Source organism: Pleurodeles waltl, chromosome 7 (genome assembly GCF_031143425.1).
Source record: "Pleurodeles waltl isolate 20211129_DDA chromosome 7, aPleWal1.hap1.20221129, whole genome shotgun sequence".
Classification (NCBI taxonomy): Eukaryota; Metazoa; Chordata; class Amphibia; order Caudata; family Salamandridae; genus Pleurodeles; species Pleurodeles waltl.
In genome coordinates, this window is record NC_090446.1 from 23788184 (window position 1) to 23800980 (window position 12797).

General features: G+C 43.2%; 1 protein-coding gene across 2 annotated transcripts in view; it reads left to right on the forward strand.

Moving 5' to 3' along the window:
• The window catches only part of LOC138303581 (uncharacterized), a 52851-nt gene that overhangs the window by 20940 nt on the left and 19114 nt on the right, over positions 1-12797 (forward strand). The window contains exons 2-4 of one of the 2 annotated variants that reach the window (XR_011205415.1): positions 5807-5890; positions 10618-10799; positions 12567-12617. Coding sequence is in view for 1 of the 2 variants with exons in the window: in XM_069242845.1 (XP_069098946.1) it covers positions 5807-5890; positions 10618-10799 (266 nt within the window). In the remaining variant the exon portion in view is untranslated. The remainder of the gene's footprint in view (positions 1-5806; positions 5891-10617; positions 10800-12566; positions 12618-12797) is intronic. The other variant, XM_069242845.1, reaches the window with a different exon arrangement.

A 12797-nucleotide genomic window follows, 5' to 3' on the forward strand; every position in this document is an offset into this window, starting at 1 on the left:
GGAGTTGTGACTGTTATGTACCCAGCCGGAAGGGCTGTGGGGGAAATCTGGCCAGGGGGCAGTAGTGGTCTGCCCCGGTAGAGCAGACAGGGAGTGCGCTGCTGATTTGCCTGTCAACTCCTCAGTTTGGCTATTCTGTGAACCACTCTTCCGGACGCCTGGTGCCCGGGGGGCCTCCGGATTGTCCCCAGGGAATTGTTGGCCCTGGGTACAAGAGGTGGGTGGCGGGAGGGGTATTTAGATTGTTTTATTGTACCTGTGTTTTGCATGTTGCCATTTATCACATTGTAGCATTGTGCTGTTTTCCATACTGTTTTGTTTTAAGCGTCTGTTCTATCATGGTAAGGGCCTCTTTTTGACATTGCAAGGAAACTGACAGTATTGTTACTGTGGCTTTGTAGACATGTGTTGTGCTTTACAATGCCGTCTACATTCTAGTAGCATATGGGATGTCCCTTGAATGAAGGGCTGTCCTGTATGTGGATGATAATATAAAAATAAATAATGCCTGATCTGAAGAATGGTTTCCTCCACATGGTGGGGGGGCTGACAAGGGCAGCGAGGATTGGAGGACAAAATAATTAGAGATAATAGGGGCTTACCAAGCTGCACAGTCACAGGAACAAACACATCGATTTTGCTTGAGGACATTTTGATAAGCAGGTTGGGAAATACACTACAGGCTGAGGACACCACAACAGGGACCAAACACTCTGAGCTGCCTGCACAGCAGTAGGCAGAGACGGAACGTGAAAGCCGCACCTTAGCATGGCGTTTGATGGATGAGGAAGTGAAAGTAAAAAAGAGAAACAAGTTTGAGACCTCATGAAAGAATTAGACAGTTATTCCATAGCCAGGGTAAAGAGGAAGTGGCTAACGCCATCAGAAAACATGAAGAGAAGTACGAACAGATATCAAATGAAATGTAAGGGTGTATTGGCAAGGGGTTTGAGGGATCACACAATTTACTATTGGATATGTCCATGTATGCACATCACACGATCCATAACATCAAGATGTGGGAGGAGGTGCTTAGCAATACAAACACACAGCAGGAGATCACAAGACACAGTCTCTCGACTTACATAAAAATGTACAGAGTTAAATAGAACAATAGCCATGGGAGGGCTGCTTTGCCTGTGTAGAAATGCATTCTTATTATTACATTCTTATGTACTGTGTAATATTGCTTTCACTTCCTCATCTATCCACAACACTGTGTTGTGTTCTGAATGCTGGGTTTGTGCTTCTCCAGAGCAAGCACTCTTAGCAAAATGTGTGGATGCCATGTGAATTCTACACCTTGTACTCCCCTGTGAGAGGTGCGATAAAACAAATGAATTACATGTGACAAAGAGGATAGGGAGAGATGAGAGGCCCTTATGGTTTACTTCCTTTCCCCACCACATATTTTTGTGTAAAAGCTTTCTTAGATCTTATATACCTAAAAAATAATAACAGAAATAGCTCCGGAAATAATTAAAGAAATTGCCTGAAGGATTCACTTTCCTAAATAAAAGTAGTTTTGTCCGTGCCAGAAACTACTGTGGCAATGTGTGCTTTTAGAGGATGGAAAAAAATATATTTTTGCTTTTGCCAATGCTTGTTTATTTTCATTTTCCCCAAAACTTTGCTGAAATGGTTACATTGATTTTTCCGTTATATACATTTTTCAAATACTACCATGCATACGCACTAAATGATGCTTCAAAGAAATGTCACCTAAAATTTCATAGTAATTTAGCAAAATGTTTCTTTCTTAGTTATATTTTTAGTAAAGATATTTTGAAGGGAAAGAATAGTAAATTTTGCTTTCGAGCTTCCACAAATATGTGCACTTGATGAGAGAGCATTCTGGAAGAATTGTGCTGGGCATCTGTCTACGGTACTTCCATACCCCTGGTTGTGTATTTCTTAATAGCTCTATAGAGCAGTGCTCCCCAACCTTTTTATCGCCGCGCACCGGTAAATGTTTGATAATTTGTCCGTGGCCCGCTTGTTTTGATTTAATAATTTTAATTTAATTGTATTTAAACATGCCTTCAAGATTTGCAGTTCCTCGGGCGGCCCGGTGCCGATTGATCCGCGGACCGGCACCGGTCCGCGTCCCGGGGGTTGGGGAACACTGCTATAGAGTACATACAAATAATTTTGTCATGTTCAATTATGGAAGAGATCTAGACATTAACAGAAGATTTACTATGTGCTGAATTGTAAATGATATCAGGAAATAATAGATATACAACATTAGGGTTCTTTTAGGGATGTAGAGTGAGTTAGTTCTGTGATAACATACTTCTATTAAGGTGTATTGATATTCAAAATAAACATATTAGTGCAGTAATAATAATGACGTGACAAGCGGCTAAACGAAAATGACACAGGTGGATGTCTAAACGCCTGCAGTACATGCAGTATGCTAAAGTCATGTGAGCGCAACTAAAGTATCAAAGGGGCAATAAATCAGTAAATAAAAATGCAACACACATGTATTTTATTTTATAGCAGTAACGGCAATACTGCTTATATTGTATCAGGACAGTAGCTCTCCTGTAAATATTAATGGATTCTTTAATGGATCCAGCTAATTAATGTGCATTGCACTTTGTACAATGTCTCTCGTTATAGGAATATGTTTTGAACAAAAAAAGTGAATGTGATGTTTTAGGGTAAAACAAATACTGGTTACACATAACGCTTCAGATACACAAGGTGAATTCTGCACTCATAGTTCACAAACAAAATATGAATATGAATATGAAAGGAAATGCATTTATTGACGGGAAAGAAAACAAAACAAAAAGGAGAATAACGCTATCTGGGTGCAGTTATGCAATGTTACAGGTGACGTCGACAGCACCACCATTGCCGTTGTCAGCATTGCCAATTACAGGAACAACACATCTTACAACCATCACTCTTTTACAAGTGTGACAATTCTGACTATTCTAGGCCCCCAAAGCTATAAGAATGGGTTTGGCGACCAGTATTAGGCATACTAATATCTATTGGATTAGTAAAAAACTCTTGATGTGTTTGTGTCTAAATCCCAGAAACAGCGTCACCGTGTAGCACACTGTCATAAGTGCCAGTGTTGGCAAGTTGATGCCGGTGCCAAGCAATGGAAACCACAGGCTCAAATTAAGCACAGAGTGCAGTATAAATACACATTACCTCTAAGCTAAGCCTGACTGTTTTGTGCAAAGCCACAAAGGGGGTAAGCACAGGTGTATTTAGTGACTTTAATGGTTCACCCTGACAAGGATTCTGATTATTATTTGAGGTGGGTCTTCACCCTTCTCAACCAGTACTCGAATTTCTCACATTCACTTTCTGTTTAAAAAAAAAGAAAACCGTTTTTAATATGCAGGGAGGTGTCAGGGTGTGGTTAATGGAAAGTAGGATGTAATGCGCAGTGTGTGAGTATATGCTGACGAATAAAGAAGTATTTGACTGCAGCTCCCATGTGACGTATTTCATTTGCATGGACTGGGGAAGATGCTACATCTGTGCACGAGGATGGGATACGCGCCCCAACGAAAACAAAGCTGCTCTACTTGAGAGTTTGCAATGGTGTGGCAAACTGCTTGTGCATGCCACTTGTGCTTCAAATCAGTGCCAAGCAGTCTGAGACTGGTACATGTGGAGTCAAAACCCTGCTCCAGGCCATGCACCGCCAAAGAAGAAAGTGAAGGCCCCACAGAGGAGCACATTCAAAATGCCCACCAAACCCACAGGTGAAGCGGTCAATGGAAACACCCCAAATACGGAGCAGTTACTCAAATGGAGCAGAAAGATAAGGGCAGCGACAACCAGGTATGAGAAAGATACAATTTACTCACAAGTAAAGCATTCTACAACCTCAGATTGGGCAAGGTGACCCAAGTTCAAGTACCAGGGTTTTGCTTACAGAAGTTTACTGAGTATAGCCAGTTGAAGCTTGCCTGAAACAGAACTTGCCTACACGCAGGTGGAGAAAGAGATTCTGGCTGTAGTGTGGGCCTGCAAACATTTTCATGTACTTCTCTACAATTTACTGTCATCATGGATCACCAGGCATTGCTTACAATTTTTGGAAACCCCAAGGCTAAGATGTCCCCTCAGATCGAGAGGTGGGGGTTAAGTCTGCAAGAGTACGACTACGAGATTGTGCACAAACCGGGGATGGATCAAAACCTGGCAGATTACTTTTCACGAGTGTGGCTACATCGTCACAGTTGGACCTCAAAGACAGCGGAAGTCTATCTGAACTTCATTGTGAGATCTAGCACACCTGTAGAACGAATCTTTACTGCCACCAATGCCAATAAAAACATGAACATAATCAAAGAAACTATCACCAAGCAATCAAGGCTGCTTGCTGATGATGTTGAATTCCAAATGTTATACAGGATGAATTAGCAGTCACCCAAGAAAGCATAATGCTAAGAGGCTCAAGAATTTTCATACTGGAGAGCTTAAGGCAGCAGGTCATCGAACTGGCCCATAAAGGACATAGTGATAATGTAGGCACCAGAAGAGTCTTATGGGATCAAGTGTGGTCCCTCATCTAGATGAGCGAGTCGAGAAAGAAGTGAAAGCGTGCCACATTTGCAGTTGTTTGTGCTCAAAAGTGACACAGCACCCAGTAACAATGTATGATCTTCCTGCCCATTCCTGGGAGAGAGTTACCACTGATTTCTTTGGGACTTGGTGGAAGACCTGTCTTCGTCAACCCATGACAAAGTCATAGAATGGCTTGATGACATCTTTGCAACATGGGGTATCCCCGAAATCCTCAAATCTGACAATGACCTTCCCTTCAACAGCAAAGAGTTCAAATAATTTCTTGTCCAACTCAACGTCAAGCACCAAGAGTACACCCCTCTGGCCCTAGACCGATAGTAAAGTTGAACGATTCATGGGCACCCTAAAGAGGTTCATTTAGGGAGCGCCCACGAAGGGAATTCATCTTAGCCAAACCATGTGCCAGGCCCTCCTGGCCAATCAATCAACTCCTCATTCCACAACTGGTGAAAGTTCAGCCACCTTCTTATTTGGGAAAACCATCAGAACAAACTACCTCAATGGACCCCAGATCGATCAGCAAACACCGACATGGTTCAAGACACTGATGTGATTTGGAAAAGGAAAATGAAGTCCTATGAAGATCAGCGTCACCATGCCCAAGGGACAGTCTTTGACAAAGTAGGCTGGGTACTGGTTAAGCAGACATGAAAACTGAAAACAGACAATCCCTTTGCCTCTGATCCTTTACAGGCTGTGGTGTGCAAGGGGCATATGGTGATAGCACATCGTCCTGGACAGTCCATCACTCGGGACACAACATTTTAAGCACCTACCACAGCGCTTGTCGAGTCCTGAACCATGTGGGAGGTGAATTCCCCAGCAGGTCCTTCAGAAGCTCCTGAGCCTCAGTCACTGCTGCCAGATTAGGGTGGGCCTCAGTCACCTCGTACCCTTGAGTGACAGCACCTCACTGACTAATTGAGGAAATGTGATTTTAGTGATGTCTGCAACTTTTTATTTAACAAAGGGGGAAATGTAGCATATTGATGTTATGCCCTCTAGGACCCACGTGGTTCTGGGCAGACTCTGAAAAGGAAACACATAATACAAGCGGAGGGGGTTACGTATGATTAACTGAAAGTATGATGTAATGCAGTGTGTGAGTGTAAGCTGAGGAATAAAGAAGCATTTGTCTGCAGCTGTCTTGTGGTTTATTTCATTTTCATGCTCCTGGCTGGGGAAGACACTATACTTGCCAAGCCTCCAAGCCTGACCTTGTGTCATTTCTCTTTTTCAGGATTCTGGAACAGCATCCTCTTCTGGAGATTGACAACATTTCTTTTCTTTGCTCTTTCTCTCATCGGATCTATTCTGCTGCTCTGTAAGTGACTGAGAAGAGCATCTGCCTGCTTATGTAGTTTCATAGATTTGTGATTTAGTGGCTTAAAATTTACAGCAAAGAGGCATTGCCCATAAAATATGCAGAATTACATTTTTTGCCTTTGGTACACTTTTAAATGTTTCAAGCAATTTTTATGGATCACAGTAATGTATATTTCTACATTCCAACTCTTGTGATGTGAAGAAGGCGCCACTCTCTTGTTGTAGACCTTATTCTATGTTTTTCTTCATTTCTTCTGTTATAGCTTCTCTACTTCCAACTTCGTACTGATTCCATTCTTGAGTGTAATTGATGTGAAGATGAAGAAATCGCTCATTGACTATTCTGTTTCTCTTTTATCGGTGTTCAGAACTTTAAATACCAATTTCAATAGTTTGGAAGAATTATCTAATGTCCTGTTTGCCATTCACTAGGTATAGGAAAAATTACTTCACTGGTGGAGTTTTTGCACTCTAAACATAATCCAAACTTTAAGTTGGTCTATGAAGTAAAACTGTAGGGTATTTGTTATACCCTCCTCTAACCTATGCCACCCCTTCAATATAAGAACAAATAATGTGGTAACCAGAGTTTGTGTTTTGTAACCTACAGCAGAAATACTGTTTATCTACTTGTATCTCCATGATCCCTTCGACTTACCTGGCATGCCAGGTTTTATATCTCAGAGCGTACTGTGCAAAGTTGGATGCTCATTCAGTATTGTCTCTGACCTATGGGTCCTCTTTGTGGTTGCATTCATCAAACGTTTAAGGTACATGAAGAGGCATTATAAGGCAAGGTTATAGAAAGCTAAATCTAATAAAAGAAAGTATGGAAAAAGAAATAAAAAATTTTTTTTCACCAGTTCCACAGAGAGAAGATTCTTCTTGCTGGCAGTCCAAGGACCACACAGCTCTGAGCTGTCCCGTAAGCTTAAAGACCCTGGAGCTCGCGTGGCATGTTTAGGGACAATCAGTGCTTAATTTGAAAATAAAAAGGTGCTGGTGCTCACAGCTCTCCTCTGAATCATGCAGCAGCTTCAATTAAATCTGCGAACACGGAATACTGAGGCATTGTAATACTGAAGCCATCTCTGACCTCTTCAATCCATTTAAAGCCACTCCCTGCCCCTTCAGCTCACACCTGCAGCTTTCTGCTTTCTCCCATTGTGACGCTTTTTCGTTTTTCTCCTCCTCCATCTTTACCAAACGTGTCTTTTGCTCGCTGCAAATGCTTGAGGCAGAAGACTAAGCGCCGGCCCTAAAAAATCGGTGCCGGTGCTCAGCCCCGGAAACAACAAGCACAAATTAAGCACTGAGGACAATAAAGTGGCCCATATTGGGCCCTGTAAAACAACACTGGGGAGGATTCAGAAGCACTCACTAAGCCTTGCACAACCTTAGCAAGTGAGAGTCATTAGTGACACTGATTGAGAAAGATGAAAAGGTCCTCTAATGAAGGAAACCCCCCTCTTGAGACCAAAGCAGTTCCATAAGCAATATCTACTGGCACACTTTCACAGTGGAGTAACAAAACTAGAAGGGGGCCCCAATCAAAGAAAATGGTAGGGGCCCTCCTCCGGACTCACCCAGGCCAGGTGCTGTGCTGAGGTGGCTTCCTGGAGCTCAGGGCCCCCGCACCTCAGGGTCTATGAGGGCCTTTGTTACACTGCTGCTCTTACACAGTTTCTCACGCAGGAGTATCCACGTTGACATGCTGCAGTGTTCAGGCTCCAGTAAAGCATGGAAGAGAGGAGCTAGTCAGACTCCACTTTGTCTGCTTGAGTAGGGTCCCTTGTAAAAGCTGTCATTCCTGGACCTAGTGGCAGAGAAGGGAGTCGTTGTCTTGTTTCAGTGTTTCATGGAGCATGAGCACCCCTGGAGGATGACCACTACAGTCAGAAGAATAAGAAGAGAGCATGCAGTTATTGTAAGATGGGTCCTTTTCCTTGAGGGAATTGTGGTAAACATCGCTACCTTGGTGTCAGACAAGTTTCACGCTGTAAGGAAATGGGATGTATTATATGGTGTGGTTGTGCAGTCTCACCGTGTAATACAATTTGTTTGTCAAACCTTCAGGTCATCCCAGGGAAGCTGTGGCTTTGCGCAGCAACGCTTACACAACGTAGGAAGTGTAAAACATTTAAGCAGCACCAAACCAACTGAAGAAGAAATTGACAAGACACTAAATAATTAAAACTCCAATATATAAAAATAAACTGTAGTTTTATGTATTTTCAAACACCACAATGAAGAAGGTTCACTGGAGGGTTCCAGAGATATAGAAAGTACAAGGTACAGTAAATCACTCAACTGCAAACAGGTTTTGTTAAATTCAATGAATTTGACACTTTATAAATGTTTGCCCTAAAAGGTTTGGACTACTTGTAATACGGTCAGTTGAAGTCATTTTGGGCAACCAACTTCAGTAGCGAGCCAGTCAGGAGGACCAGCAAGGTCCTCAGTTACGGTTACCTTGGCAGGTGAAGCTGTTTTCAGTCAGCTACATGCGCTTGTATCATTTGCAGGACTTTCCTATTGAAGTGGTCCTGATCCAAGGGAGGAGGATGCTGAGGATGCTGTGGATATGATGCTGTCGGTGGGGGTCTTGCTGCAACTACCCCTCGGCCCACATAGGTGGTGAGGTGATCCGGGTCACAAGGTCGACGTCACTCTAAGTCCTCTCCATGCTGCGCAGAAGTTCAGTTGCCCCTGGACTATTAGTCGGCCAGTATCTCTTTCAAAGGCCAATCCTTCTTGGGTGGATAACGTGGCCTCTGAAGTGTCCCAGCTGCACTCCGATGACACTCTTGGGCTGAGTGGACTCTGATGCAACCTTTTTGCATCAGGACCTGGACACTGGTACTGCGTAGGGGCAGGTGGCAGTGGGTTGAAGACTTTGGGCTACCAACTAGCCCCAGCAGACTTCTTCAGCTGTTGGGTTCCTGTGCTGCGAACATCTGGCCCTTGGGTCTCTTGCTCTTAGCAGGGCTCTGAAAATTACTTCTTCTTGAGCAGAAAACAGTCCTTCTCCTTTGCTAGCTACCAGGTGCAGCAGCTGCAGCCCAGGACAGTGCAGCCTCTCTTCGCTGGTTTCCTGGTGCAGCATGATAACCAGGGCGAAGTCTTTAAATGGTAAAGTCAGGCTAACTGTTTAAACTGCTCTTCCAGCCTGCAAATGAGTCTTGTTTCACCCTTGTCACACCCAGGCTTGCACAACCAGTGCTGCAATCCTTTGGGTGTCCCTCTAACTAACATGCCCAGGGTATCCTGGGTATCATTTACTAGGAGCTTGCAGGTACGCTAGCTTAGCTAACTGGGTGTAAGGCAATTCATCATACCTGTTTAAGGGTAAAGGCGTAGGCACTGGGTCTGGCTAGGAAGCCTCGGTGCACTCTCAGAGTCGAAAAACCAGCAGCATCAATCCAAAAACTTGGGGGTGACCATACAAAGAAGAGCCAATTCTTTACTCACGCCATGATCTGTCCACTCCTGTAGGCACACCGTTGACCCTACCTGTCTTTAACTTGCAGTTGGGTGATTTATGTACAAATACAAGCCCAGATTCCAGTTTTAGCTTTCCCTAGGTTTCGGACTCATTACTGTTTATGTTCTTCCCAAACAATAGGAATGAGAAATCCTGACCCTTTTTGAGCCTCGAGGTGTTTATTGTTTCTAAGAAACCTAAACATCTTGGCACATAAAGCTTTTAACAATTGTGCCAATGCACTTGCTTAAGGTAGTGACCATCTGACTCTTCTCATCAGGGAGTTTGACTCTCTTCTGCACTATTCCTCAAATTCGGATTGATGATTCAACAATACACACATCAAGGCTCTTTCCTAAATGCTCTCTAACCGACATCGAAATCCTCATCTGCTTTAATTTAAAAAATAAGCTAATATGAAGTGTCATCTAAGGTTGTTAACTCGGTTTGGTAATTTAGGGCCAGATGTAGCAAAACGCCAATTTGCGACTTGCAAATTGCGAGTCCCTGCGACTCGCAAATTTGCAAGTCGCAAATTGGTATGCAGTACGGTGTCTCAGACACCGACTGCGACTCGCTATGGGGTCGCAATGACCCACCTCATGAATATTCATGAGGTGGGTCGCAAATTACGGCCCCATAGCGAGTATAGGCACTCGCAAACATGGAGGCCCGCTGTGGTCAGCAGACCTCCATGTTCGTGACTGCTTTCATTAAAGCAGTTTTTTTTTTTTTTAAGTGTAGCCCGTTTTCCTTAAAGGAAAACGAGCTGCACTTAAAAAAAACCCGAAACCTTTAGTTTCGTTTTTTTTTTCAGGGCAGGCAGTGGTCCCTTGGACCACTACCTGCCCTGAAAAAAATGTTTTGGGTCCATTCACAAAGGTGAGTGGGTTACCATCCACTTGAAGTGGATGGTAACTGCGATACCCTTTGCGACCGCATATGCGGTCGCAAATGGTTTTGCATTCCACTCGGAATCGCAAATAGGAAGGGAACACCCCTTCCTATTTGCGATTCTGAAATTCTGACTCGCAATGTGCATTTCTGCATAGCAAAGAGGCATTTGTGCCTCGCAAACGGCGATTTTCGCCGTTTGCGAGGCGCAAATCCTTTGCTACATCTGGCCCTTAATGTTTTATCAAAGCCAAATAGGTCTATTATCCATTTTCCAAAAAATACTATATTGCACTTTACTCTAATTTTTCTGTAAGAAATCATTAAAGTTCTTTCTGTGTTTGTAGCTTCCCACACTCCACCCAGTGTGCCTTCAAGTAGGACCCAAACTCCTCATGGCCGCGATGGATGGATGCCTTCAATGAACAAATACTTTTGGAACAAAGTGGAAACAAGTTGGGACATCTCTTCACGGTTGTGTTTAGAGAATGGCGGTCGCCTTGCAGTGCTCCATGATGAATTGAAAATGGTGAGCTAAAATAGTCCAGTCACACTGTATGTAAAATTTTAATGTGGATGTCACCTCTACATTGAAGTGTGGCTTGCCCTTCCATTGCCCTCCCATAACCCAGTTGGATTTACAGCTTATTGAACTGACATTCTTTTCCTTTATTGTCCGCAATCCAACAGATTATAAAATATAGTGATGAAGTAGGTTTGGAACCTCAGAGATGGAATAATCCTCCATTGGCCATAACTAAATTTTACAAGTGTGCCACACATTTATAGTTTGGGCACATCGCCTGTTGCGCAGTGCCCCCGTTATATGTCCTCCCTACTACCCTCTCCACCACAATGTTTACACCTCCCACCTTGAAGTGGCTGCACAGCATGCATATGGCACATTGGCATCACATAGCCTTGCTGATGGGATGGGTTGCGGCTTTGGGAAACTCACATCCCCCCCAAGGAATGTACCGTGCATATGACCACACTAGCGAAGGTCAGATTCCTCACCCTTAATTTATGGTGATGCACACCATGAGGAAGTGCTATACCATTTACTCTTACTTGCGTTGTCAGAATGGCAACATTGCACTCCTACAAGAGACACACACTATCGCTGAGGATCTGCAGCACCTCCGTCACTGTTGCCACGGAACGTGCAGTCCACTGCATACTGTGCTTATGCCCATGGGACACAGACTGGGCACGCCACGGCCTCCCCTTTCAGGAAACTGAGGTCATTGTGGACAGAGAAGGGCACCAGGTGTTACTGGAGGGCTGGCTAAATGGTAAATCACTACTCTTTGGCAGGATCCCCTAACGTAGACCAGAACCTTCTATGGGAGCGCCTGTCAGATCTCCTAGCCCATAAAACACCCCTCTCCTGGCTCCTAGGTGGTGACTACAATGCCATCCTCAATATCTCCCAAGACAGATCACACCCACCCCTACCCCACACATTACCATGCCATCAGGCAGCACACCTCGCACCTGGACCGAGCGGTGGGCTTTTGTAGGCCTGTGGTGCTCCCTACTTCGCAGTGCGCATGATAGATCTGAATTGGTTACCCCCACAACCCCCCATTGGCATCTTTAATGCTACATGTTAGGGGACTCAGCATTCTGGTCCACTTTAGGCATGTACATACAGAATTACTTCATGGTAAGTCACTTCACTAGTGGGGTACACAATTCCTTAGGTCTATTTCTGAGTATGTAACCGTTTGTTAAATTTTTTAGCTTTTGAATCGCAAAATTGAGTTTTAGGAAAAGTTCCAATATGGCGCTTATCATTTCAAAGGTGTTTCATTTCGGCACATAAAAATTAAAGAAGGACCAAAATAAACACGGAATACACCCCCCCTTTTATACGTGTTTACACAGTAGGAATGTTTCCAAGATGGCGTCTGAGTAAGACGCGCATTAGGCAACGCGTTGCCGTTTCATTCAGAAGAGACAACCTTAATGGTATTCGGGTAAGCGTGTCTTTAACTATTGATGTGAATTTTTTACTTTAAGACAGTGTCTTCTATAATTCAAGCCTCTTATTAACAAAAGAAGATACGTACCTCTATTTATATGATTGAGGTATATGAAATGTACCTAGTAGTTTATGGTAACACATGATTAATGTATTTCGTGAGATGAGCACCCCACTTTATGTTCGCTTGCTATAATTTTACACATAGAATATGATTACATGCACTAATGTTTTCACTTAATCTTATATTGATAATTTGAGATGATCATTTTACTTAAAGGTACTTTTTTGCTGCTTAACTTTTCTCAGACAATTTAGACTACTATTCGAAAAGAAGTCATTTCACTGAACATTACACCGGTATGATCCTCTTTTGGTTTTCATTTACGCATGTCAAATTACTTACTAAGGCTTACAACAAACTCACGGATTAATACTGTATACTCTTCTATTGGCAGTCATTTGACGCCAGTTATTATTTTATTTTTAATTTTAATCTTTAAAAAGCATGATAATTAAATTACATTGACAAACTCTCTT